This window comes from Camelina sativa, chromosome 20 (genome assembly GCF_000633955.1).
Source record: "Camelina sativa cultivar DH55 chromosome 20, Cs, whole genome shotgun sequence".
NCBI lineage: Eukaryota > Viridiplantae > Streptophyta > Magnoliopsida > Brassicales > Brassicaceae > Camelina > Camelina sativa.
Window position 1 is genome coordinate 29259952 of NC_025704.1, and position 26958 is coordinate 29286909.

The 26958-nt window shown below is 34.1% G+C and overlaps 6 protein-coding genes and 1 pseudogene across 6 annotated transcripts; 3 read left to right on the forward strand and 4 right to left on the reverse strand.

Annotated features, from left to right (window-relative positions):
* On the reverse strand, window positions 751-2611 carry LOC104771977 (annotated as a pseudogene).
* LOC104772938 lies at window positions 3800-4714 on the reverse strand. Its single transcript, XM_010497494.1, has one exon. The coding sequence runs from the start codon at window positions 4712-4714 to the stop codon at window positions 3800-3802; it is 915 nt and encodes a 304-aa protein (XP_010495796.1).
* On the forward strand, window positions 10650-12333 carry LOC104771978. The gene is made up of 2 exons (XM_010496613.2): window positions 10650-11530; window positions 11622-12333. Exons 1-2 carry the CDS (start codon window positions 11099-11101, stop codon window positions 11802-11804), a joined length of 615 nt encoding a protein of 204 aa, XP_010494915.2. The 5' UTR covers window positions 10650-11098; the 3' UTR covers window positions 11805-12333.
* On the forward strand, window positions 14048-14590 carry LOC104772939 (uncharacterized protein At4g04775-like). Its single transcript, XM_010497495.1, has 2 exons — window positions 14048-14209; window positions 14288-14590. The coding sequence occupies exons 1-2, from the start codon at window positions 14048-14050 to the stop codon at window positions 14588-14590; spliced, it is 465 nt and encodes a 154-aa protein (XP_010495797.1).
* On the reverse strand, window positions 14781-16046 carry LOC104772941. Its single transcript, XM_010497496.1, has 2 exons — window positions 15072-16046; window positions 14781-14819 (listed from the first exon to the last, which is right to left on the reverse strand). Exons 1-2 carry the CDS (start codon window positions 16044-16046, stop codon window positions 14781-14783), a joined length of 1014 nt encoding a protein of 337 aa, XP_010495798.1.
* LOC104771979 lies at window positions 22505-23764 on the forward strand. Its single transcript, XM_010496614.2, has 2 exons — window positions 22505-22949; window positions 23209-23764. Exons 1-2 carry the CDS (start codon window positions 22579-22581, stop codon window positions 23399-23401), a joined length of 564 nt encoding a protein of 187 aa, XP_010494916.1. The 5' UTR covers window positions 22505-22578; the 3' UTR covers window positions 23402-23764.
* On the reverse strand, window positions 24260-26958 carry LOC104771981 (probable receptor-like protein kinase At5g47070). Its single transcript, XM_010496615.2, has 4 exons — window positions 26121-26958; window positions 25477-25728; window positions 25042-25164; window positions 24260-24896 (listed from the first exon to the last, which is right to left on the reverse strand). The coding sequence occupies exons 1-4, from the start codon at window positions 26523-26525 to the stop codon at window positions 24423-24425; spliced, it is 1254 nt and encodes a 417-aa protein (XP_010494917.1). The 5' UTR covers window positions 26526-26958; the 3' UTR covers window positions 24260-24422.

Genomic DNA, 26958 nt, shown 5'->3' on the forward strand with positions numbered 1-26958 from the left:
TGGATCTATGATTTCTAATGGTGACCCGTTTCTCCACAACCTCCAAACCTGTAACAAAATTAAACCATCAATCAAGAACCCAATGATAAGAATATATTGTTGGTTTAGTCATTGGATCATCAACCAAGAACTTAGTTCTTCTTTGGAACTCACATATGTGACTAAATTCTCAGCTGTAGTATCCGACTCGTTGGAGAATATGTTATGTCGACCACATATAATCTCAAGAACTAAGACTCCAAAACTAAAGACATCAGATTTTGTTGAGAATACGCCTCGCGTCACGTATTCCGGGGATATGTAACCGCTACAAGAGTAAATCACATGAAATATTAAGTATGTTACTGACCCCTATCAGTACATAGATCATATCAAGAGTAATAAAAACTCATGATCTCTTAGATAAAATTTTCTCTTTTATTGGTAGGTTCTTATTTTAGGTCTCTTATTTTTGAAAATATTGTTTTTTTAAATTTAAAAATTTTAAATAGAATAGAAGTGGTATAAATGTGTAAACATTTAAGATTTTATAAAATTAGAAAATATTCCATTTTTATTTATTTTCAAACATACAAAACATAATAAAAACATTAATACATATTACAACAGAAGTGCAATTTATAAATGGAGAGATTAATGATTAATTTTAATACTGATTAGCTCCAAATTTTGCCCAAATATTCTCAACCAAATCATCTTGCAAGTGTTTAATTTGTTTTAGATAGTGGCAAAATCAAAAATATTTGGATCTTGTTTTGGTAAATAAAGAGCAAACACAAGAATTCGATTTGCAAGTGTTTAATTTGTATGTATGTTACATTGCAGCCTTTTTAATAGCAAACACTAGAATTTGAGGTAATCGTCATCATCAAATCTCCCTCTATTACTAACTTACTCTTCTGCAGCAACAACACCAATCTATCCTTTCTCAAGCAAATTATAGAAGGCTCTTGTTTTCCTCTACTCGTTCCAGTGATGCATTTTCCATAGCCCACCAGCCGCAAGCCATAGTGCGAGACCGATTACTAACTCCTTCACAACACTTGGACCTTTCAAAGTTGCATGTGCGATCTTGTGCCCAGCCATCTCTTTACTCACTCTACTCTGCTCACTAAACCAATCAATTCTTCGGATATACACACATAATAATAGTTCTTCAAATAAAAAAAACAGAGACACATATATGAGCAGCTTAAGTATCAAACCAAACCCAAAATGCAATTCTGATTTCATGACACCATAAAACATATAAAATACATCCTATCTCCAACACATATATCAACCAATTTATAGCTCAATCCTTCATGCTAATACAATACAATATATACCTTGGGAAATGCCACGCTTAGCCTCCCAAAATACATGACATATGTGTCATGTGAGTTTATCAAACAAAAAGGACACAGTATTCCCTGCCAAGCAGACTAAGGCTTTGTAAGTATGTGAATGATCTCACAAGAGGTCTCAATCAAATGCAGTTCATAAAAAGAATCAGAAGACAACATTAAATACTGAAAGCTTTGAAAAACAAATAAGTTCCTGAACCAGATCACATCAGCATCCTGGAGACCAAAAAGGGAAGACAATGAATCAATCAATATACGAACCAATAAGTTCTGGCTTTCAGTTACCAAGAGTTTAAGAAACATACCGTGAAAACAAAGTTGTAACCTTGTTCAAGTACAATCCGAAGGAAAATGATTCTTCTCCACATCACTTTCAAATAAGAAGGAGTCATGAAATAAGCGTCGCCACTAGAGAAATGAACACCTTTTGTTTCAAGTCTGAAACAATGCTTATGCATTGCAACGCGAATACTCTTTAGCATCCAGAGAAATTATCACCATCGTTAGTTGCAGCTCTACACAGCACATCAAAAGCTTTCTTGTTCCTTTACCAATTCTAAAACTCTCAAAGAGGACATCCATTACAGATCCCAGAGCTGCCTAAGCTTCATTCAAAGTTGTCAAAATCAATGTACCATCTTTAGTTGCAGCTCTACGCATCACATCTTCTAGCTTAGGTTCCTCAGTTTCCTCCTAACTAATTAAACCATGAATCAGAATGCTTAACACAATAACGTCAAGAAGAACCATGAGATCCAGAAATCAAACTCAAATGCGACTACTAGCACCATAAACAAGAACACGATTTCAGAATGTGGAGCTATTCCCAAGCACGAACCACACAAAGGACACGATTCCATAATCCTTTTACGGAATCTTCGTCAAATTGATTCCAATTTCATCGACAAATCAAATCAAATCCCTAAATCTAACACCAAATTATATCACTCACCGGAGACGAGGAAGAATCATTGAATCCAAACCCTTCCTCTGATTACAGACCATGATTCCAAACCCTTCATTCTGATTCCAAATTCTTTTCTGGTTTGGGGAATTCAATCGCAAGAGAAAGAGAAAGAGAAAGAGAAAGAGAAAGAGAGAGAGAGGAAAAATAATAAAATCGATGTTAAACAATTTTTTTTTTTTCGTTTTGTATTATTCAGTTCGCCCAACAGAAAGACGACATGTAGCGTCTCTTAACCCACGATCCGAGTATACTATATAAGGGGAGATCTTACATTTTTTTTGTTTTGTTTTGATTTTTTTTTTTTCAACAAAACACTAAGGATTCCTCTATGAACCCTGCGATAAACTTGCTCTTATAAGGCTGTGATCGGCAACCAGTAGGAGCGGTTTCAAAATATTTTTCCCAAAAAAACGCTTGCATTACACCAATCATAAATTTTTTTACAATTTGCGTTTTTCCAAAAAAAAAAAAAAAGCAGATGCGATTTTATGTAAAGGATAAAGCCTTGTTCCGCTTTCTCAAACAGAAACACCATTTATCCAGCGGATTTTAAGAAAAACCGCCAATATATATACTTTTTCGATTTTTATGATAATAATTATATATCTTTTATCTACATACACATATACACCTACATATATATATGCAAATAACAAATAAAAAATAACTTTTCTGTGTTCTCTCTCCTTTTAGAATGTACTAAAAAACAAAATCATTCTATAAATAATAGTAATTTTAGTAGTATATATATATGCATATATAATCATTAATAAAACCAGTTTTTTTTTGGTCAACATAATAAATCCATTTTTCTAATAACCATAGATTTCTTTTTGAAACTTTTAATATAATAACAATTTTTGAAATTAAATTTTTTATTTATTGATACAAAAAATGAAAATATATAATTATACTAGTTATTAATAAAATAATATGAATTCAGTACCGCAAATTGTTTTTCACCAATCAAACATTATTTTGTATCGTTTATTTTGGAGTAACCGTACTTGTCCCTAGGGGTGGGCATTTTAACCGAACCGATCCGAACCGAACCAACCCAACCGAACTCAAACCGACCCAAACCAGACCCAATCCTACTCTCGAACCATTTGGTTAAGTTTTTTCTCAACCCAAACGGTTCGGTTTGGTTCGGTTTAAACCCAAACCGAACTGATAACCCAATGTGCTTTTTATTAACTAATTTAATTAATAATATTCATAATTTTTGTATAATATGTAATCATAATCTTATATTCTTTATGAATTCATTTATGTTAAATTAGATTTAATTATATCTAAAACTTTAACCCTAGGTTTTAAAGAGTAAAATTGTAAATAACTCAATAAGAAATTAGACTTTTCTATCTTCTTATGTTGTTTGGTTTGTTTCATTTTTATTTTACTCTAATTACTAAACATTTAATAATAATATTGTTATTATTTTTAGGTAAAATTTTATGGATTCTTTGAATTATTCAACTTACAACTAAAAACCCATATCAGCCCGCACCTGCTCATGCAACCACGAAGGGCCTCCAAGTGATAGATATGACGTAACACTTTTTGCAATCACCACAGCCACCTGATTCGCTGATATCGCCACCTGGTGACATTCCGAGTAGTCAAAGCTTGCTAGTATCAGGTGAATGTCTCTCAATATGAAAGCGTATCTTGGCCACTCACACGGACTGTTAATTGCATCAACCACTGCTGCGTTGTCCATCACCACTTCCACCCTAGTCACATGTAAGATCTGCAACGCCTCCAATGCCCATAGTGAGCACCGCAGATTTGCTAAAATCCCCGTGTCAGTAGCCTGTAAGGCAGACCTTGCATGATGTAACACATGGCCTTGACAATCTCTAGTAATCCACGCTCCACCAACCATTGTTAATTTATTCCTCCATGAAGCAGCAATGTTACATTTTACAACCCCTACCATTGGCCTTCTCCACTTCATCTCAATACTTGGTTGCTTTACAACCAAATATTTATCCAAAGAAGCAACCACAACTTGAGCTGCGACCCACTGTGAGGATTCCTGATAAGCTTTGTTCACCAACTCTTGAATATCCATTTGCTTACTTTGGAAAATAAAGTTATTTCGCCATTTCCATGTACCCCATAACAACCAGGGAATAGTTCGGCGAATCTCCTCCGGCTGTCTCTCTTCCTGCATTAAACCCATCAAAAATTCCCAGTTCTTCACCACATCATGGTCCGAGAAACCATTAGGTGGTGATGGAACATTTGATACCGCATAAACTTGTCTAGCTACATGACACTTAAACAACATGTGACAGATAGTCTCCTCCGTATGACCACACACCATACATCTTGTATCTATCAGTAACCCTCTCGATGCAAGCCTCTCAGAAACAGCCAGAGCCCCAGATAACATTCTCCAGAGAAATGTCTTAATTTTTGGGACTGTCCTTACAGACCAAACCTTTGCCTTCAGCGCAGTAGTGTTGATGACATCCTCTGAGCGAGGTGTATATAATGTAGGCAGGGTTCGGAGCAACCAATAAACACTTTTAACCGAATAAGCTCCCGATGCTGTGTAAGGCCATATGAATCGATCCTCCTTAGCCTACGCAACGTCCATTGCTAAGATCTGTTTAGCATCATCCGGTGGAAATAAACTATAAATCTTCCCCATATCCCACTGTCCATCAACTGAGGCTCTTAAATCAGCAACTTGCAAGTTCACCTCAAAGAAAGTTTGTAGCCGATAGGGTGCTCGAGGATGTTTGTCAAAAAGCCACTTCTCTTTCCAAACATAAGTGGTTCTACCATTCCCAATTGTCTTCATTAATCCCTGCTTCAACAAATTTCGGCCATGTAAGATGCTGCGCCATGCATAAATGATTCCCAATTAAACGATATTTCAACAAATGTTGTTCCCTTGTCCACAAACCATATTAAATGATTCCCAATTAATAATGGTCAAAAAGTTCTTCAATTAGTTTTTTTTGGTAAACTATTGGACCACGACTAGCTGACCTATTAGCCAAATTCTTACATTTGTAGGAACCGGGATTCGATCTCGGTTATGATGGTGCCTTCTATAATTAGACTTACCTCCTACCACTGCACTAAAGTCACTTCACTTCTTCAATTAGTTTCTTACAATGAAATTTAACAATTTGACCAACACAAGTTCAAACAACACTAATCTAGACTATTTAGTGATGTGAGGTTTGAAATTTTTGTTATGATTGGTAAACATTATATGTTACTAGATAGACATATTACTAGAATCTTTTTTTTTTTTAGTCATCTAGGTTTATATTATCATTGAACAGATTACATCTGTTGAATACAAAAAGGTGAAAACAAAGAAATCACCTAAGACTAATCCCAAACAAGGGAAGCACTAAGCCCAAACAAGGGAAGCTTAAGCCGGCAAGTTACACACTTCCGGAAACAAAGATACAAAGACTAAATAACCTAGAAAAACAGGTCACTAAGGAATAAACAAAAACCAAAGATCTAAAACTGCCCAGCTGAATCAGAAAGAAGCTCACAAGCTTTCCCATAGAACCTGTAAGAGCCGGAGAGTACCAATAAGACCGGAAGTGCTATAAACCTTGATAGCACACCGTCGACAAACCATCATCAGCACCGGCAGGAACGAAAGCAAGCTCGAACGATATCAGAGAAACAGAAACCACAACCATCCCGTCGCACAAAACCAGTCGGAAGAAGGCGAGCCAAACTAGGGACAAGGAAGATAACCTTGAGATTCGACCTGAGACAAGCCAAGGAGGACTAACAGCTCTTACACGCAGACCCTCGTCGACCCAGCTTTAACCATCTACAGAATCAAAACTGGTGACCTCCTCGCAAGAGAACAGCTGAAAGACGAATCCACTACTATGCCTAAAACCCAAAACCGCAGTTCAAAAGATCTGCAGAAGAGAGCTAGTAGATGGCTAGCAACAAATTACCATCCGGATGACAAGCAGAAGGAACGAAACCTAGCATATAGCGCAAACACTGACTAGCCAGGAGACCAAATAGAGCAGAAGAACTAAGGATTCAGTACAAACCAACAGAGAATGTAAGTCTGAGAGAAGACACAAACCACAAACTTCTCAACTTGAAACCAACGATTGAAGCCATACTAACACCAACAACACAGCCTAGTTGAAAAACCCGCAGTCCAAAGAAGAAAAGATCGAAAGAGATACCATACCAGACCAGGAAACGAGCGGTCGTCTCCTTCACACCACCTGCCGCTAGAGAACCACCAGAACCAAGCCCCAACCAAGACTATCCCGTTAACACACAGAAACGTCTCTACCACAACCAGATCTCGCCGGCGAAGGCTTCCTCTTCTTCAATCGAACTTCGCTTCAAAGGAGGATTGTGACAACAGCTACTACACCGAAAATAACAGATCTAAACCAAGGAGAACATAGACTAGGAAGCAAGACGAAAGAACTACGCCCTCCCACAGCTCCGGCATGGAGCCCGGTGGCCGGAGAGGGCAAATGAAAGACTTCTTATTTTTCTCGGCGGCGGCTGGACTTGGGAGAGAAAAATAGGGCGAACCCCCAGACATATTACTAGAATCTAAACATCACAATAATGTTAGATGATATTTTATTAACATATTACTAGATAGAAAAAATCTAATTTATAACATAATCTTTATGAGAAGAACTCATATAAGAACATCTCCAATCCATTTCTACATTTTTTTTTCAAAATAAGATAACTCTATTTTTAGAGTTGGTTTTGCTCCAACCCTACTTTATTTTAGAGTAAAAAATAGAGATCTACAAATTTTAGTGTAAAATAGAAATGAAAGTCTTCAAATATAGAGAGAAAAAAATAGAAATTTCTATTTTGGAGATAAAAAGGGAGATGAGTTGAAATAAAATCGAATCCAAATTCCATTACAAAAATAGAAATAAAGATGAATTGAAGATGGTGTAAGTTTTAATAACGAAAAATGAACTGTAAACCAGAAATGCAATTTTATATTTAGCTATGATAGTAACACTCTTGTTTAAAAGAAATAACATCATGGTTGATTCAAAACCAAAAGTTGTTGAATAGGTATGTATTTTGCTTTATCCCACCTAATATAAGGGAATCTGTCGTAGAGCAAGCGTGTTCTTGGATTTATCAGTTATGACAAAAACATTTACCCAATTGATCTGTATTTGGTTCATTACTTTTATATGTATTTGGTACATTAGGTTCATTGTTTTTATATGTATGTGGTATACCACAATATGTAGACTAATAATGGCCCATGGTGCGACCACAATGGTTTCACTTCTTCTATAAAACACATCACATGTAACGAACTCAGCAACTAGGCAAATCAATTATATGTTTAATTATGTTTCATTATTATTATAAATAAAAATCTAGAAACTATCATATGAAAACATGTGCCTAGATTTTTCGCAGGGATTGTTTCATTATATTCTTTGGTCACTATGAGTGATTATATAAAATTTAGGCTTTGGTTGGCTATAATTTTTGGGATTTTTCGTTTTGGTTTCTGTTTTATATCTATTTTGTATCTGTACATGATTATTTTTTTAGAGTAATAAGACATTTAAATTTGGAATGTTCTATCAATTTTTCAAAGAAAAACCAAAATTGTGTCTCTTTCCAAAAATACTCATCACTTCTTTCATTTTTTAAATATATTTTATATAAAATATAATTTATCAATAATTACAAAATAAAAATAGTAACAGTAAAAGCATAAAAACGTTTAGTAGAAATATCATGGTTAAAAACTAAAAATTAAATAAATTACCATTTTTTTAAGAAACTAAATTTTATACCCAAAAACTAAAATATTTAAAAATTACAAACAATTCATGGCTTTAATCCACGATTTTTCTGATTATTAACTTCGTTTCTTAAATTTTTTCCTATGGCATTATAATTTGGGAACACTATAAATAAAGGAGCTTTTTCCCAACTTTTGTCCATCTACACTTTTTTTAAAAAAGTTTGGTTAAATGGGTTTTAGGGTGTAATTAAAAGTCAATAATATCCTTAATTATATATTCAGATTCAATAATACCCTCAATTACAAATTCAGATTTAATTTGTAGATTTTAATCAAATCAAATTAGGAAACTATCAATTTTAATGGGATATTGGGTGTTTATGAAAAATAATTATAATATTTGGGTAGGGAAGAAAGCGAAACCCTTAAAAAAATAAAAGGAAAAAATCTAAACTTTTNTACAAACAATTCATGGCTTTAATCCACGATTTTTCTGATTATTAACTTCGTTTCTTAAATTTTTTCCTATGGCATTATAATTTGGGAACACTATAAATAAAGGAGCTTTTTCCCAACTTTTGTCCATCTACACTTTTTTTAAAAAAGTTTGGTTAAATGGGTTTTAGGATGTAGTTAAAAGTCAATAATATCCTTAATTATATATTCAGATTCAATAATACCCTCAATTACAAATTCAGATTTAATTTGTAGATTTTAATCAAATCAAATTAGGAAACTATCAATTTTAATGGGATATTGGGTGTTTATGAAAAATAATTATAATATTTGGGTAGGGAAGAAAGCGAAACCCTTAAAAAAATAAAAGGAAAAAATCTAAACTTTTCACCGTCGTCTCTCTCCTCCATCTTTAACCTCACCGCCGTCTCTCTCCATCTTCTCCTTAGCCACCAGCGTCTCTCTCCATTGTCACCATCTTCCGCCGTCTCTCCATCGTCCCGGTATTCTATCGTGTCTCTCCATCACCATCCTCCGCCGTCTCTCCCTCTTCATCGTCTTCACCATCTCACCACATCTCCATCTTCACCATTGCTCCATCTCTCCATGTATTAGGTATGTAGATTTCTGGATTTTTTTGCATGTTGATTGTTATGTTGTGTTCGTTTCTTAAGATTATTTAAATTTGTTCACTCCATTTCAAACCAGATTTCAACCCAATTTTTTCTTATTCGATTTCAATTTTTGCATGTTGATTACAATAATTTCGTGATTAAAAGAGATGTTTCTTGCCCACTCGTAGATTACGTTCATGTACAAACCTGAACTAACACACGCTCAAATCGCAACATTTAGTTTTGTCGCTCTGTTTTTTTTCTTCGTATTTTCTATGTACAAATCATGTGTTTATCATGATTCAGATTCACATTTCCCTTCTAAATAATTGGTTAACAACCATTGATCTCTGATTTCTAATTGATTCCTTTGAGATGAGGAAAAATTTAACCATCCCCACATTATATATGGACTACCATCTAAATTTCAAACTTAGATTCATCCTATGTTTCTTGACACTATGGAACCAGTATTCTTTTGTTTTCTTTTGACGTAGGCAATTAAACAATTTAAGTGTTCACGAGTATACTTTTGTTTTCTTATGAAACTATTTTTGGATATTTTAAAACTAACAAAGAGCTATATTACAAAAAAGCTGATTAACAATGGGTTCGGTTTGGTATTTGACATACGTCTCTACTTTATTTCTTAAGCCAAAACAAGTGTATATCTCATATGAAAGATTGGAAATTTAAACTAAGATCCTTAACTATAATTTTTTTTTTTTTTTGTTGAATTCAGGTTTTGCGCTTATCACAAAACTCTGGCTATTGTGGGTGGTGCTCTAACAGTCTTAAGCATAGCTTTCCTTAATGAAAGATATTATCTTTGCTCTTCAATGCGCTGAGGCTTCATGCTAATGTGAAGCTGTTGTAGTTTCCCATATATTTGAAGATATTAGGCTACTTTGGTTACAGTAGTTGTTCTTGAACCAAATTAACAGTAGTGGATTCGATAATTTTTTAAAACCGGAGTGTTTTTATGATGGCTTCTTCCATTCATATACACATGAATTGGAAGTTATTAGGCTTCGTTGTATATAATGGTTGTTCTAGAGCTGAATATTACTATTGGAGTTCATAAATTTATGATTTTGGATCTTGAAATATGAGTTTGGAAGGTGGTTTTACCATCATCCTGCGGTTGATGTTCATGTTAGAATCTGACATCAAAGTTAGTAGCTTTTTTCTTAGGCTTGGATCCTCCTACTATTGTAGTATGTGGTTGTGTATGCGTAGAAGAAACCAAAACAAGTGTATATCTTATATGAAAGTTATCATTTTCTAAGATTAAACTAAGATCGTTAAGTCTTACTTTGTTTAATTTTCAATTCGTTAGTGTATTTTTGTCTTTAAATTCCTGTTTCGCATCTAAATGATTAATAACCAGAGTTTTCTTGTTCTTAAATCATACTTTTAGTAATCTTTAGTATGTAATTTTCTAATATCTTTGTTGATTATTGTTATGATTTATTTCAGTTTTGGCTAATTTATACTAATTCATCTTTTACTTTTTTCGGCAGGAATGGAAAAGAAGTACCCTAAACGGTTTATGGAAGATGGAAGCAAGCCACAAGTTGGACAGATAAATAACACTTGTCGAATGTCTATCTTACAGAAAATCAAGAAGGCATTACCAGAAGAGTATGAGATTGTGAAGAGTGATCCAGTTTTCGCATCTGTATTTGCATTGTATGAGAATGGTCTTGCGTACTCAGCTCGGTTGATACACAACATCATGTGTAGGCAGTTGGTGACTAAGAGAAAACATGAGCTGTGGTTTGTGTTTGGTAAGAAGCCGCTTAGATTCTCAATGCAAGAATTCCATGCTGTTACTGGTCTTAAGCATAATGACGATTTCAGTCATGATCCAGAGAGTTGGACAGATGATAATGGGTTTTAGAGCAAATTGTTGAAGAGGGATGGTATCATTACCATTCAAACCTTGATGAAGACCCACCTTGAAGCAGCTCCATCGTGGGGAAAACAAGAAGATAGAATCCGGTTTGTGTATGTTTGCGCGATTGCTGGGTTGGTAGTGGCTAAGGATGAGAAGAAAGCTATACCACATTTATACATCAAGCTGGTCATGGATCTAGAGAAGGTTAGGACTTATCCTTGGGGTCTTGTAGCTTTTGACCATTTAGTTAGCTCTATAGTGGAAGCAAGAAAGAAACTGAAGAACCCCATTAGTTACATCCTCAATGGTTTCTCATATGCTCTTCAAGTTTGGGTTATGGAAGCCATTCCTCTCATTGGACAACTTATGGGAGAGAAGATTGACACAGAGATTACAGTTAGCCGAATCTCTAATTGGAAAGGTGCTGCTAAAGTATCCTATGATGAGCTCCTTCTTGTAGAGAAATCAATTGGAAACAAGGTCAGTTGACTTTTTCTTAAAAAAAAAAAAGTTTATATGCGAATATGTTGAGTTTTTTTTTGAATTGGTTTTTTTTTTTTTTTTTTGTCAGGATGTTGTTTATCCATGCATTTCCTCCACTGGAAACTTTGATGTATTGGAGTCCATTGAATATTTGAGGGGTGATGAAATTAAAGATTGTGAAGTGGAAAAATTGGAAGCTTTGATCAGATCTGGCTATGATTTTGGAGATCATATTTGGGAAAGTGTCAGAAGGATATGGTGTGGAAGATGATAACATTGAGGATGTTGGTGTGGAACAATCTCTGACTGTTGGAGGGGACAATGAAGTTTCGGTTGGAGGGGAGAGTGGTGAGAAACAAGCTAATATCCCAGAAGTGTCTAGCTTAGAGAAGAGGAAGAAGAAGCAAGTTGACCATGGAGCAGAGACACGGAAAAGGATGGTGCTATCTCAGCGAGCATCAACTTCACATTGTTCTTATGGAGATGATATGAAGCGGTTCTTTAAGGAGTTGATTGACTCTTCTTTCAAGAGCTTCACAAAGACCTTTGGGGAACGATTGCTAACATTGGAGAAAGATGTATCAGATATCAAGGCCTTGATATCCAGACCAGCAGAAGTGGATCCTAGTCCATCACGAGTGAAGCCATCCAGACCAGCAGAAGTGGATCCTAAGCCAGCAGAAGTGGATCCTAGTCCATCACGAGTGAAGCCCAAAACTTCGGTACGTAAGAAGTAGCTCAATGCCTTGTTCGATCTAGTTATATTGTAATATGTTGTGTGGTCTTTCCTTTTTGTTATATCTTTGTTTGTATGTGTATGTTGTAAACATAATTTATGTGTTGTAACTTATGTGTCGTAAACTCCCTTTTAACTTATGTGTTGTAAACTTTAACTAAAGCCTTTTATATATATTTTTTTTTCACAGGTTGAACTGTTTGATTTAGATAATTTGTTGATAGACCTTAATGTAGATACACAAGACTATCTAAAGAACATAGTAAGACACTTATCTCAAAAGTCTGTTGCGACCAGATTTGATCCTACACTGAGTCCCAAAGACGCGGGTAAAGATGAACCGGATGCGGTGTTGACTTTCGTTTCTGATGATCTATGGAATGCTTTCGAAGAGTGGAATAGGCATCTCGAGTACGTGATTCAAACATTTTTATATACATGTTATGATTTATCATTTTTTTTTTGTAATCTTACAATTGTTTTACGTTTACAGAAGCATTCAACTGGGTCCAACTTTACTTGATCTAGAATTATTTAACCGAGTCATGATGGGCTGCAAATGGCTTGGAAACGAGGTACATATCAATCTTTTTAAATATTATATTTTATATTCTTTAAGTAAGACAAACCTGAGTCTTTAAATATTTTCAGGAATGGATGCAATGATGTATATTTTTCGGGAGCATACATCTTTAGGCCGCCTAGAGTTGCATCGTATAGGTTTCATGAATTGTCAGTTTAGCGAGCACGTCAAGGCCGACTACAATAAGTTTAGATCGGCAGGACGAACCCACACTTGGAATCACCTTTTGTTATAGTATGCCAAAGGTGAATTGTTTATCTCATGGAAAGACAGGAAAAAGTTGGGCTGTAGATTTGGACAGAATTTATGCACCGGTCTTCATTAATGGTAATCACTGGATCTCAGTTTGCATTAACTTCAGATTAAGAACAATTGAAGTCTTTGACTGTAATCAATACGGCAATACCAAAGCAGAAGACACGTTGAGCCACTCGCTAATGTCCTCCCTCGTCTTGTGAAGGAGATTCACAAAAAGATTGATGGAAAAGCTCCCTTGTTGACTCAATACGAGATCATCCAGGTTCGTATGCCACCTAAATTAAATCGGTCAAATTGTGATTGTGGAGTTTATACCCTGAAGTATATCGAGTGTCACATGCGTAATCTATCTTATGAGTTGATTGACAATGAAAACATCAAGCATGCTCGTTTGAAGTTGGCAGTCGATCTTTGGTCAGCAGCAAAGGATCCTGTGCTAGTGGATCGAATGAAAAATTATGTGCATCCACTGTATGCGGCTGAGTTTGTAGACCTTGGCTAATTAAGTATCTTTATGATTATTTTGTAAATGATGGTTTTTGATGCTTTTGCTTGTTAGACTAATATAAGACTCATTAGTATTAATCCTTGATGGTGTTGCTTTAGGACTGACTAATATGAGACTCAATAACATAAGGTCATAAGCATAAAAACACAAAAACATACACGATTTAAATGTTAACATAGCAACACAAAAAACATATCCGATTTGCATCAACCATAATTAAATGTCGATCAGATTTAAACCAGCTATTGACCCAATTTAAATGTTGACCCAATGTAAGCATACCGATGACCCGGTTTTTAATTTCAATATTTAGGGAAAAAAATAAAATTAGGGATCTTCTTTTCCAATACTCGATCTTCTTCTCCAATACTCTCTTCTTCTTCTTTCCCGATACTTTCTTCTTCTTCATCCTAAAAACTGATAGGAGCCATGAGCCAGCGTTCTTCGGCTGGTTCGTCATGGTTACCGTCGAGAAGTTCTCAGGTTGGAGTTCCGTGTAGGTGCTGGTGTGGTGGAGAGATTAGAACCTACACTTCAAAGACGAAAGAGAATCCCTGTAGAAGATTTTATAGATGTGTTGTTGGTGTGAAGGTAATTTACTTTTATCAGTCCTTATTCATCACAATAGCTGAAATTTATTTAATATTGTTATCGAAACAATGATTTTAGGATAAGAAGGAGAAACACATGTTCCGTTGGGTTGATGATGCTCTTCTAGAGGAGATTAGGATGGTTGAAAGCAAACAAAACCAACTCTTAGAGGATCTAAAAAAGATGGTAACAAACAATGTGGAGCTCCAAAAGGAGATGGTGAAGGAGATGGAAGAAAAGATGGAGAAGCATATGATTGAGATCATCAGGCAAGAGCTAATGGTTGCAAAAGAGAGTATGGAGAAGTCGAACAAGCAGAGGATTTGTGTACTAGTCGTATTGACAGTTTCAGTGGCGCGGCTTTATAAGAAGATGATATGATGTCTTAACACTTTTTGTTAGTCTTGTTTTTTGTACTCTGGTTTTAATGAAAGTTTGATTGAAAGAAAACACCATCAAGGAATTTCAAAACACATGAGTATTATATTAATCTTAAATCAACACCATCAACGAATTTCAAAACACATGAGTCTATTACTCGAAAATAAAAACTATCAAACACCATCATTCATCACAAAGCAGCTGCCGTGAAACACAACCCAGAGGCTACCTGAAACATAACGAGTACCGTAAATATAAATGAAATCAAAAATTCAAAAACATGAATCTTAAGTTGATGCACAAACCATTGTTATATCACGATATCACAGGTCGTTCTGTTATGCCCTTCTTTGCCACACCGCGCACACTTATGTCTCTTTGACCCTTGTGAGTTTTGTGATGATTTTATCTTGTCTTCAGCGGATTCATATCTTCTTTTTCTTCGCCGTCCTGGATGTCTTCTTGTTTCAGGTGGTCGAACTTTTGCATCTTCAACATGCTGTGGGACTCGCCATTCTTCTTCAGGAACACCTATTGGATTAACAGTTTCCTCATATTGCGATCTCCATGCAGTAGTGGTATACACATCATCAGCATAAGGATATAGATCCTTGCCTATATCAAAAGCTCCTTTTATAGCATGTCTACAAGGGAGTTTTTGGATGCTGAACTTTCCACATGAACAAGTCCTTCTTTCTAAGTCAACAATGTAGTCTACTCCATTACCTTTAACCTGGATCTGCGATCTGCTCATCAAATAACCGTTCATGAATTTACCTTTCTCTATTCTTCTTGAAATCTTTTTCTCCACCTCAACAGTTAAAGGATCTTTATGCTTTGCACTTAACTCTCTACTCTCATAAAACCAGCGTGTCATCATTTCTCTGATGCTGTCTAACAAAGGAATTATTGGATACTCTCTGGGTGTCCTCAAAGCAGCATTGATTGATTCAGCTGCATTGTTGGTGTTAATGTCATACCTATAACCCGGAAAATGACGGCGAGCCCATTTTGTCACATCGGCTTCATCTAGATAACTTCCAATAGCATGACTAATATTGTTAATTCGCCCAAATTCTTTCTCAAACTCAGCAACTCTATAAGCTTTTGATGCTTTTGCAACCTTACCAGCGACACCTCTGCCCTTATGATATGTTATCACATTACTAATCAAGTGGTGGATGCAAATACCATGTTTAGCCAATGGATAGATGTTTCCAATTGATTTAGCAATCGATGTATGTCTATCTGACACAAATGATAAACCTTCTTCATCAGCTATAACCATCTTAAGTTGCAAAAAAAACCACTCCCAGGAACAATCATTCTCAGAATCAGCAATTCCAAATGCGATTGGATACAAATTGGAGTTACCATCTACAACTGTAGCAACTAGGAGAACCCCTTTGTATTTATTCTTCAAAAATGTACCATCAACTACTATCACTTTCCGCATTGACTTGTAGAACCCTCTTGTTGATTGACCAAAAGAAATAAATAGATATTTAAATCTTCCATCAAAGTCAATTTCATAATTCGTGAACGTACCAGGATTCGCTTCTTGTAGCATGTGCAAGTATTTTGGAATCTTAGCATAACTTTTCTCAGAAATGTCTCTAACTTCGTTAACTGCATACTCCCGAGACTCTCAAGCTTGGTGATATGTTAGCTCGCAGCTGTACCTTGAACGAATAATATTAACTATATCATTCGGTTTAGAACCTTCCTTCACACCCTCATATCTTTGCTTAATGAGATGTCCAATTGTTCTTGCAGATGGAGTCCTACAAAATGAGTTTTTTTTTTAAGGGGCACATGTATGGTTACCCACAAACTTGTTAATTTTGAAATATGTAGACGCTTGTAAACACTCAGCCCGGAGACGCCAATTACAAGCACTATCAATGCAGCGTATACACCACCATCTCTTATCAGATTTTGTAATCTTGTAGTCGCAGTTATATTTCATTGCATACATTTCTATAGTAGCATGTAAAGCTTCCTTACTGCTGAAATATTTACCCTTTTTACCATTGAATCTTCCAACTTTAAACCAGCAGCATCACCAAGATTAGCATCAGTAGGCTTTTCTAATACATCATTAGTCGGCTTAGGTGAATTCCTTGAAATAATACCTACTGAATTTCCCACATCAACTTCCACATTACAACCATTGCTAGTATCAACTGGGAACTTATTTAGATCGAACTGGACTTTACTCCTATCACCATCAACTACTCTTTTGAATGTAACACACAACCGAATCATGTTTATCTTTTTCAGATATGCAAGAAAATTTTTCATACCTCTATCATTTGTCAATACAACAGGAGGACAATCAACTTTAACCTCTGTGGGTAGATAACTGAATTCCACATCAAACATATTTTGCTCTATTTCATAGTCTTTTGAAACCATCACCTTCAACTCTTCAAGAGACGTAGTGGGTTGCAAAGTCAGTAATCTAGCACGTTTTTCTTCATCATCAATAAATCTCCACTCTTTCTTGGCATCTAGTGTCCATACACCACAAGTAACATAGATTTGCATCATAAACAGGTAAGTGAAAGCTTTTGTGGAAGGTGGAAGAGATGGTGTTACCAATCACGTTAAAGTATAATGTCGATTTTTCTTAATTTGTTTATTTTCTAAATAATTTAGAATACGCATTCTAAAATGTATTAGAACAAATCTAAACAATAATTACAAAGTCTTAACCATAAATTAAGAATATTTAAAAATATTCACTTTCCTTATTTAATTTATTTTTTTTCAATTTTTAGGGTATTCTAAGATTTACAGATTACAAATTCTAAAATGTCTATGATATATTTTCTACTTCTTTTAGTATATAGGGTAAAACGTTAGAAAACAAATTCTGAATTGATGTAGAATGAAGAAAAACGTAGAATACATATTCTTAATTTTGTATACAAAATTAAGGTTCTGAAATTTCTAGAACAAATTTTTCGTCTAAACTTCGTAGAACATGTACAAACTGTAGAATGAACAATCTAAATACTTCAGAAAGAGGAAAAATCGTAGAAAATCTATTCTAAACAATTTAGACCAGAAATCAGCAATTTACAAACTGATTTTTGACATCCAAAACATTTTTTTCAATTTTTTTTTTACACAGTTGTATACTAATATGGGGTTTCTGTTTGTTTTTTGGTTCAAACTCCTAAAAACTTCACTATTTATATTAGTAGGGGCATTTTTGTTACAATTGACAATCTTAAAAAAAAAAAAAAAGTATATGAACAAATTTTTAGAAAAAACTCTTTTATTTATAATTTTTCCTAATAATTTTGCAAAAAAAAAAGGAAAAAATATATCATTTCGTTGGCGAAATTTGTACTTCAAACTTACCCGATCCGGTGAATGTGGGGACGAAAGAATCAGTTTACAATCGGACGGTCACAAAATCGCGTGAAATGCTTATAATTTTATCGACCGTCAGATTGTGAAAACAACAGATGATGATACTACTAGATTCATTGGTGAAGCAGACAAATCCTGATCGGTTATGTCTTACGTGTCACGATTTTATCATGCCTTGGTTTACACGTGTACTATAGACATCCAACATCTGAGGACAACGAATGTAAAATGCCATTATTATATGTTTTCCTTTTGGTTGTAATGAAGTATCGATCGACTTGTTACGTCGGTCTAAACTATTTCCAAGATATTTATATCATGTAGGTGTCTAGTGACAAAAATATAGGCATTTTTTAATTCTTGACAAATTGTTTGGTGAACCTTTATTTTTTTGGTTAACTTGATTGTTTTTGTTTAAATTGGTGAACTTATAACAACTAAATTATTCTTCATCATATGTTCGTCAAATCGTCACTATAATAATGGTTGGATATAATCGTTAAACAATTATTCATTCATCATGTGTATTAATATAATGGTTTCGTGCATATGTCTTGTAAATTAACATGTTACAATTTTACGCAGTATCACAAATATAAGTAGTAAAATATTAGTAATTTATGATTTCACCACTATATTATGTTTGATGTTTCACATATATTTCGACTCTCCATCTAGGAAGATGTTCTTTCTTATGGTAAGTAAGCTCAAACAGCTCAAAGAAGTAGGTTCAACTAGAAAATATTGTTCTTCTTCTTGGTGACAAGTCTTGCACAATTTCTAAATATTTAATACTAGGAAAAAAGAAGAAAAAGTCTAGCTAGGGGGCGATGGATTCCCGGCAAAGAGGAGTGGTTGATGAAATATACAAACCTCGTAAAGAAATATATAGCACTTTTGCTATTTTATAACAATTGTTTCTTATTTTAGTTTCTTAGGTGGAATCTAGAAGCATACATTATTGGCTATGACATCACCATGTTGAATTTTTGACAGACTTACACAAAAGCTACACACGAGTCTGTTTTAATAGGTGTGTATGATTCAAATCAAAGGAAAAATAAAACACTTGTAAAGAAAACATCAATTCTATAATTATTAACTATTGACCCAAATAATTGTATAACGTAAGCTTATTAATTATTTCCTTAGTAGTGTTTGCAACCATTTTAGCATTTCCTGTTATGAGTATCAACCAACCACTATATATAGACTATCCTACTATATTAATTGGGAATTACAAATATATAACTAACTTTAAGATGTGTAAAAAATTACATTCAAATACCATTAAAAAATTTAATTAATATTAAATAATTAATTATATAAATATTTTTAATAAAAAAACGTAAATAGGGAAACATCAAATAAAATAAATTGTAGAAAAGTAAAAAAAAAAAAATTATTAGAATTAAAACTAATTTGTACTTAAAAAACTAACAAATGAGATTTTTTTTTACATGTTAGTTATATTTTTTTACTTACTTCACAACTATAGCAAAGACTTCACAAAGGTTTAAATAATTTTATTTATTACATGCAAATGTTTATTGACAGATTTTCAATAAATATTTTTAAAATACAAAAATTATAATATAAGCAACAAAATTTTAATCACAAACCATTATAAATAATATAATAACAAAATACATTATTACGAATTTTCATCAAAATAAAGTTTAGCCCGCGGTTTTCTGCCGGATAGTACGTAGTAGTACATTAAACGAGAATATAAAAGTTTGAACGATATTCAAAATTAGGTAAAACGTCTAAGTGTACGTACACACAGAAGATTAAAGTTTGTTATTCACACACATCTATATTGATTGGACTGTAACGTAACTCTAATTTATTGATCTCACGAGAAAAACGAATTATCATGGACACTAGTAATAATAGTGATAGCGGTTCAACGGATGAAACAAATAATTCGAGAGGCAATTGCAGAGGACAGTAAATACGAACTTCAAATCTTGGAGATATCAGATATGAGTGGACCATACCCTATGGGTTTGGGCGGTGAGTCCACGTCATGTAGTGACAAAGTTACCACGATTTTTCCATAAAGAAAAGTGGAAATGACAAAAGAGGAGAGAATAATTAAATACGAATTTGAGGGAAAAGGTGAAAAAGATAGAGAAAGACCGACGTAAGGGAAACGATTGTTTTATTTATTTACTTTTGGTGTATGTTGTTTTTGAGTTCAAAATAATACCACCATAAGCAATACAATAAATTATTTATTTATCTGAAAGACAATAATAGTTTTTTTTTTTTTTTGATTTTGAATGATGGTTGAGGTGTAAATGATAAAAAGGTACATTTTATAAATATTAATTTGAAATTAGATATGGAATTTCTATAATTAGGTAGGTTTTAGTTCGGAGAACGAAACACACAAACAAGTGGGGTATCGATAACATCGGAGCCCTCAGCCTTGCGCAAGTGTGCGACGTCAACTTGTTAAAATATTTGCTTGCACGTATTCCTTAGCTCGTGTACGTAAGGTGTATCACACTCCAAGATCCTCTTACAATATCTTCTCCCCATCAATAAGTTATACTATTATAGTATTCATTTTATATTGTTTAGCGATTGAACATGGAAACACTTTTCTTTTTGCTTGCAATTGCTAGTCTACCGGTACTTGTAAAATTTATATATATTCAATAGTCATAGGGAATTTATACAGCATGTTGAGAACCTAGTATTAGATGATCTGATTATGTTAACCACTTGGAGATTAATAAAATCAAAATCCCAGTCCCCAAATATTTAGTTGACTGATATATATACACACGCATGTAACTTATACATATATATTGTTTGACAAAAATTGAAATAAATGACGATTTGCGGTGTAACTAAACTATTGGGACGGTGTTTGGTGACTGGGGGTAATGGTATTAATGGTGTGAACTTTAAGTTCGTTTGAGAGGAGGTTATAACTTGTAACGTACCAAAAATATCCTTATTTCACCATTCTAAAAAGAGGAGAGTTTATATTCATATCATTAGAAGTTAAAAACATGCAAACTTTTGAAACAATGAGAAATTGAAACTAACCACTATTATACAAAGGTCCACACTAGTATTAGAGATTGAAACTATTGTTTTGCTTATTATATTACCAAGTAAAATATCAAAAACATAAAAAAAACACCGACCTCATCGCACCACTATACTATTTGTACCTTCTTCCACAAAGCAGCTCCCTCCCTCAAAGTCTTCGCTAAAGACGTCACCCACCCACGGAAATTCATAAAGTGGACAATACGACAACTTTCTCCATTTTCAAATTCATTGTTTCAATGAAATAAAAATAAAAAATTTCGAATTCACCATTTTGTCGAGTTATACTACTAGAAGAAAGAAAAAGAGAGAGAGACAGAACAACAAGTAGTAAAAGTGGTAACGCCTCAGCTCGGTTCCGAAAAAACCAAAACCCCCACACGCTCGTGGGGTCCACTCAACTCTTCTTCCCCCTGCGAATCCCCATGATTTTTTTTTATTTTCTTAACGTCTCTCGAGTGCTGGTGGTGGGACCTACGGTTTATGGAACCGAACCGTGATGGAAGTTTTAACTTTGTTTTACAAATGGCCCCTGTTGTTTTTGTTAATTTACAGTATTGCCGCTATTTTTGTTGCTTTCCTTGTTGTTTTTGTAAACCTTAAAAAAAAAGTTGTTTCTCTTTGGACGGATGTGATCTCACAGTTGTTAACTCACTGTACGACTGTAGGCTCTTCTTCACTTGTTAGTTGTTACTAATAGTGGTTAAATCAGAATTCATATTTAATTCAATGTGTGAAAAATTATGAATTCAATATGGTTATAGCAATATATTGATTGATACTATTACTACTGTATTAGCTAATAGAAATGATTAGTATAATCCATCCACCTACTATTTTAAACAATCTGATTAGTAAAAAAGTTATTTGTAAAAGGTGATTAGTAATATAAGCTATAAATATGTATGATTATATAATTGCATTATTTATTTTTTATTCTTTTGTTTTTAAACAAATACCTATTTTTTATTCTAAATATCATATATATATATATATGTACCCTTGAGAAAGTGTAAAAATTGTAGTTATTTTTTACAGTAATTACCTAAATTTTCAAACTTATGTAACTTTTTCATGTCATAGTAAAAAATCAAATTGAGTAATTTTACTTTCATGTGAAAGTTAATAATTGAACTAAAAAGCAACAAATGTGAAGAAAAAAAGAAACTATTTTACTTTCTACTACTCTTCTCTAGAGAGTTCCTCTAGAACCAGTTTTTTGTTTTATAACGCTCCTCTCGATTATTCCCTCTTATGTGTCAAAATAAAGTAAAATTTCAGAAAAAGAAAATAACAAAAGTGGTTTTCGATTTCTTGTATTTTCGAAAATGAGCGTTTAAAAGTTTTACAAAAAGCCAATAGATTCTCCTCTTCTCTCAAAATTCGCCCCTAGTTTCTTACTTTCTCTCTCTTTAAACCCCCAAAAAAATACAAAAAGATCTTTTCCTATAAAAATCCCACTTCACACTTTCTTCACATTAACAAAACCCCTCTCTCTCTTTCTCTTTCTCTCAAAACCAGAAAACAAAAAAATGGAGGTTTCATCATCGAGAAAGCCTTATTTCATCGAAGAAGAAGAAGAAGAAGAAGTTGATAATACTTCTTTGGCTTCTTCTTTATCGGAGATGGAAGCTGGGGTTTCTGGTAATAATAACAACCAGAACGGCGTCGTTTCTAGCCGTTTCTCATACGCTAGATTGAACAGTCTCAGGATTCATAACAACAACTACCCTCAGGGTTATTGTTATAATCATTACAACCAGTACGCTGTTTCGTCTCCTAGATCTGTTGTCTCTGGAAGGTTTCATGATTTCAGATTCGACAACCAACAGCCTCATTTCTTGGATTCCTGTTTCCTCTGTAAGAAACCTCTTGGTGATAACAGAGACATCTACATGTACAGGTAAAAACTCTTTTTAAGATATAACTAATACTTTATCAGATCTGATTCTTTTTTTGAAATTTTTTCTCTTTTATTAGTCGAATTTATGAAAACCCATTAAAAAAGATTTGATTTTTTTTTGGATACCCATTTCTTCAGATTCCTCTGTTTTGGTTGAAATTATGAAATTTAGGGGAATAGGACAGACTTTCCATCTCTTCAAATTTGTTGATTTGATCAAGCTTTTGTGTCTGATTTGAAGTTTTTTTTATATTGGCAGAGGGGACACACCGTTTTGTAGTGAAGAGTGTAGACAAGAACAGATAGAGAGAGATGAAGCGAAAGAGAAGAAACAGAATCTGTCTTATTCTGTTAAATCAGCAATGAGGAGGAAAGAACAGAGAAGCTCTTCTTCTTCACCAACTAGATCTCGTGATTATGCTTTTCGCAATGGAACTGTTGCTGCTGCTTAATTATAAAAAAAAAAATCCAGACTTTGGGGGATATTATAATAATTATAAATTAGGTTTAAGAAAAAAGATGAAGAAAATAAGAAGCTATATTGTCTCTGACGCTATGAAGCTCTGGTTTTGGATTCTCTCTTCCGATCTTGAGATCTTTTTAACTTTAGCTTCAAGTCTTGGGGAACAAAAAAAAGGAAGCTAAAGATCCTTTAAATTTTCTAGTTTTCTTTCTTTTTTTTTTTTTGTTGTAAGGGAAAAAAAAGAGTTTCTTCACTTAAAATTTTGGGAGTATGAGAAGAGAAAATTGTAAATGCCTATGTGAATTATATTAGTGCATGGCATCTTTGAGTAAATTTTCTTGTCTTTTTTTAATTTCTTTCTGTTTCGGTAATATCATCTTTCGATGAGTATACAGATGTAAAATCAAATTATATATGTTGGAATTATGAAAAAAATATATACGAGAAAAACTACAAGAATAAGGTTTTTTTTTGTTTCTTGATGATTTGATAGAAGATTGAGTAATAGTATTGCATTTGATTCTTTTTGTGGTAAGTTTTGGTGACTTGCGAAAAGTGGAAAATAAAGGTATAAATATCTTTTTCCTTCAAATGCTTTTTGGTGGTAGTACAGTTTCTTTTTCTTCACGAACTGGTAGAGAGAGTAGTAGTACAATATTTCCTAAGCAAATAATTAGTTAAATTACCACCAGGGTCACATTAGAGATCTAGGTAATCACAAGGCTATTTTATTCAATAATAGTCTGATGCATAAAAAAGTTCGCTTCTAACAAATAATTTGCACATAACCAATAAAGTTTTTATCATCGAAAGCTTTGGCTAAGATGTAACGTTATCAACAGTAAAATACATTCTCACAACCTCCAATGATTCTCTTCTCATTCACTGTATTAAATTTCATATATAAACACAAAATAAATATACCGCTAATTCTCACAATAAACCAACAAATTGTAAAAACCATTAACTTATTTAGTAATAAAACTGCAAAAAAGCTTCTAAACTCAAAATCATCCTCTAACACTAACACCTCCTCTCAAACTTGGTTTCACAGGTTCCGCAGCTTGTCTCCTCCTTACCTGACTACTTTCCTTAGTCGTAGTCATAGGCATCGGATAATCTTCATTACTGGATTCTTCGATGATCTTTTTTAATCTTTCCACTACAGATTCCATCGTGGGTCGTTCTTTATCGTTCTTTTTTAGACAAAGATCAGCCAATTTAGCCAAACTCTTAGCTCCAGTAGCTGGATAATTGTTTCGTAGCCTAGGGTCAACGATCATGCTGAAGCGTTGACTATCAGCAGGATACTCTTTGACCCAATCTAATAGCCTTTGTTCAGCTACTGGCTTGTTCCTCTCAATGGTTCGGCGTCCGGCTATGATCTCGTAGAGCACAACACCGAAGCTGTAGACATCACTCTTTAAGCGAAGATGACCGGTTTGCACATATTCCGGAGCTGCATAGCCGTGTGTACCAACTCTCTGTACAGACAACATTTTAATGAACATTGTCAAAGATTCATCACCTTAAACTATGAGTGAGCTTACATGTCAAACCAAACAGAACAAGCCAAATACACAACACTAAAACAACGACATAATTAACAGAGAAGTTTTCAATACTTACTGCGGTTGTGACATGAGTATTGTCCCCCTCAGGCCCTTCTCTGGCAAGCCCGAAGTCCGATAATTTCGGACAGAATTCATCGTTTAAGAGCACATTCGATGATTTGAAATCTCTATATATAACCTGCAAATAAATAAATAAGACTTGATCATCCAATATATTCATTAAACACACAAATTGGCGAAACTCCAATCTATACTTCATCCCCTAAAGATCACAACGCGGTTCACAAAATGTCTCAACTCTCAATCCTATATTTCATCCCCTAAAGATCACAACACGGTTCACAGAACATCTCAATCCTAAATCATGGCTCTATGTCGACATTTACATAGAACTTATAATGCCTAACATTGTTCCTCTCCTAAAATATCAAGAATCATCAAAAGGGTCTGCCTAAAACAAGATTTCTCCTGACAGGTTTTAAATTTGTACCTTGAGGTCATGTAAATAAGCCAATCCTTCAGCTGCACCAAGCATGACTTCGAGTCTTTTCCTCCACGGTAATGTGCGTGATCCACGGGTGAAGAGATGGTCTTCTAAACTTTTATTCGACATGTACTCATAAACCAAAAGCCTCTCGATCCCAGTCTCGCCGTCCTCTGAGCAATACCCTACGAGTTTCACAACGTTCTGATGATTCACTACCCCTAGAAACTGAACCTCTGCTAGCCATTGCTTGTGACCCTAAAATACACCATTCAACCACAGTCAAGGGAAAATTCAAAAACTTTTAAAGAAAACTTCAGAATTGACTCTAAAGAAACGATGTTGACTTAATAAATACGTCCATTGACTAATTCCTACTCTTTTCCTTCACCATTCTTAGTCTTTATTTCACCATCATGAAACAAGTGACAAATTTTGAGTTTTCTTCATCGGTCCATCAATCTAATCTTCTTTTCTTGACGATTCTAAGAAGCTTTTTTCCCAAAATTTTTACATCAAAGCAACTTGGAAGAATCTCTTAGCTAGCTAGCTTTAACTAATTGTTTAATTACCTCCTAATGATTAGATTAGCCAAAAAAAAAAAAAAAAAACAGAGAGAAGACAAGAAAGTAAAGTAATTAAATTATGACCTGTAAACCTTGTCGGTTGAGTTTCTTAATGGCGACGACAAGTGGAGGATCAGAATCAGCTCCTCCAGTGGTCAGAATCTTTCCTTTATAAACACTACCGAATCCACCTTCACCGATCTTAAGCCTTCTGTTAAACCCATAAGTAGCTCTACTGAGTTCTTCGTAAGTGAAAACCCTAAGGTTTTGTTCTCTCTCTGTATACAAATCTTTGATACTTCTTGGAGAAGGCAACGATCTCGGCGTCTGGACATTAAAAGACTGCGTTTCACTCCGATTCGTCAACTCTGGAGCTGAGTTTTGTAACAAATCTTTACCTTTCCTTCTGCTCTTCTTCTTCTTGTTCTTGTCTTTGTCTTTCTGTTGATTTCTGGGTTTCTTTGATTTGAACAAGAACAGACAATTCATGTCTTAAAGAACAGAGAAAAAAGATTGAAACTTTATGAAGAAAACAAGTGGGAATTTTGATACTTTTGAGCTGACTTAGTTTAAACCCAAAAAAGAAATGTTTTTTTCTTTGAAAAGTTGGGTTCCTGTCAAAACAGAGAAAGGTAGATTATTTATGAAGAAAGAAAGCTGAAGAACATAAAAGAATTGTGTTGAGTAAAGAACTGATGAGGAAATAGGAATAAGGGTATATGAACACAGATCTATTTAAAAAATTCAGGAGACAGAGTTTTTTCCTGGAAATTAAGGAGAGAGACAAGCGACAACACTAAAAGCCAGAGGTTGATGAGTAGATACAAAGACGAGAGAAAGAAAAAAAAAGAATTCTTTAGATTGGAAAAGGACACAAAAACGTTACGCCATTGCTTAATAAGATAAAGGAGAAAGAGAAAAG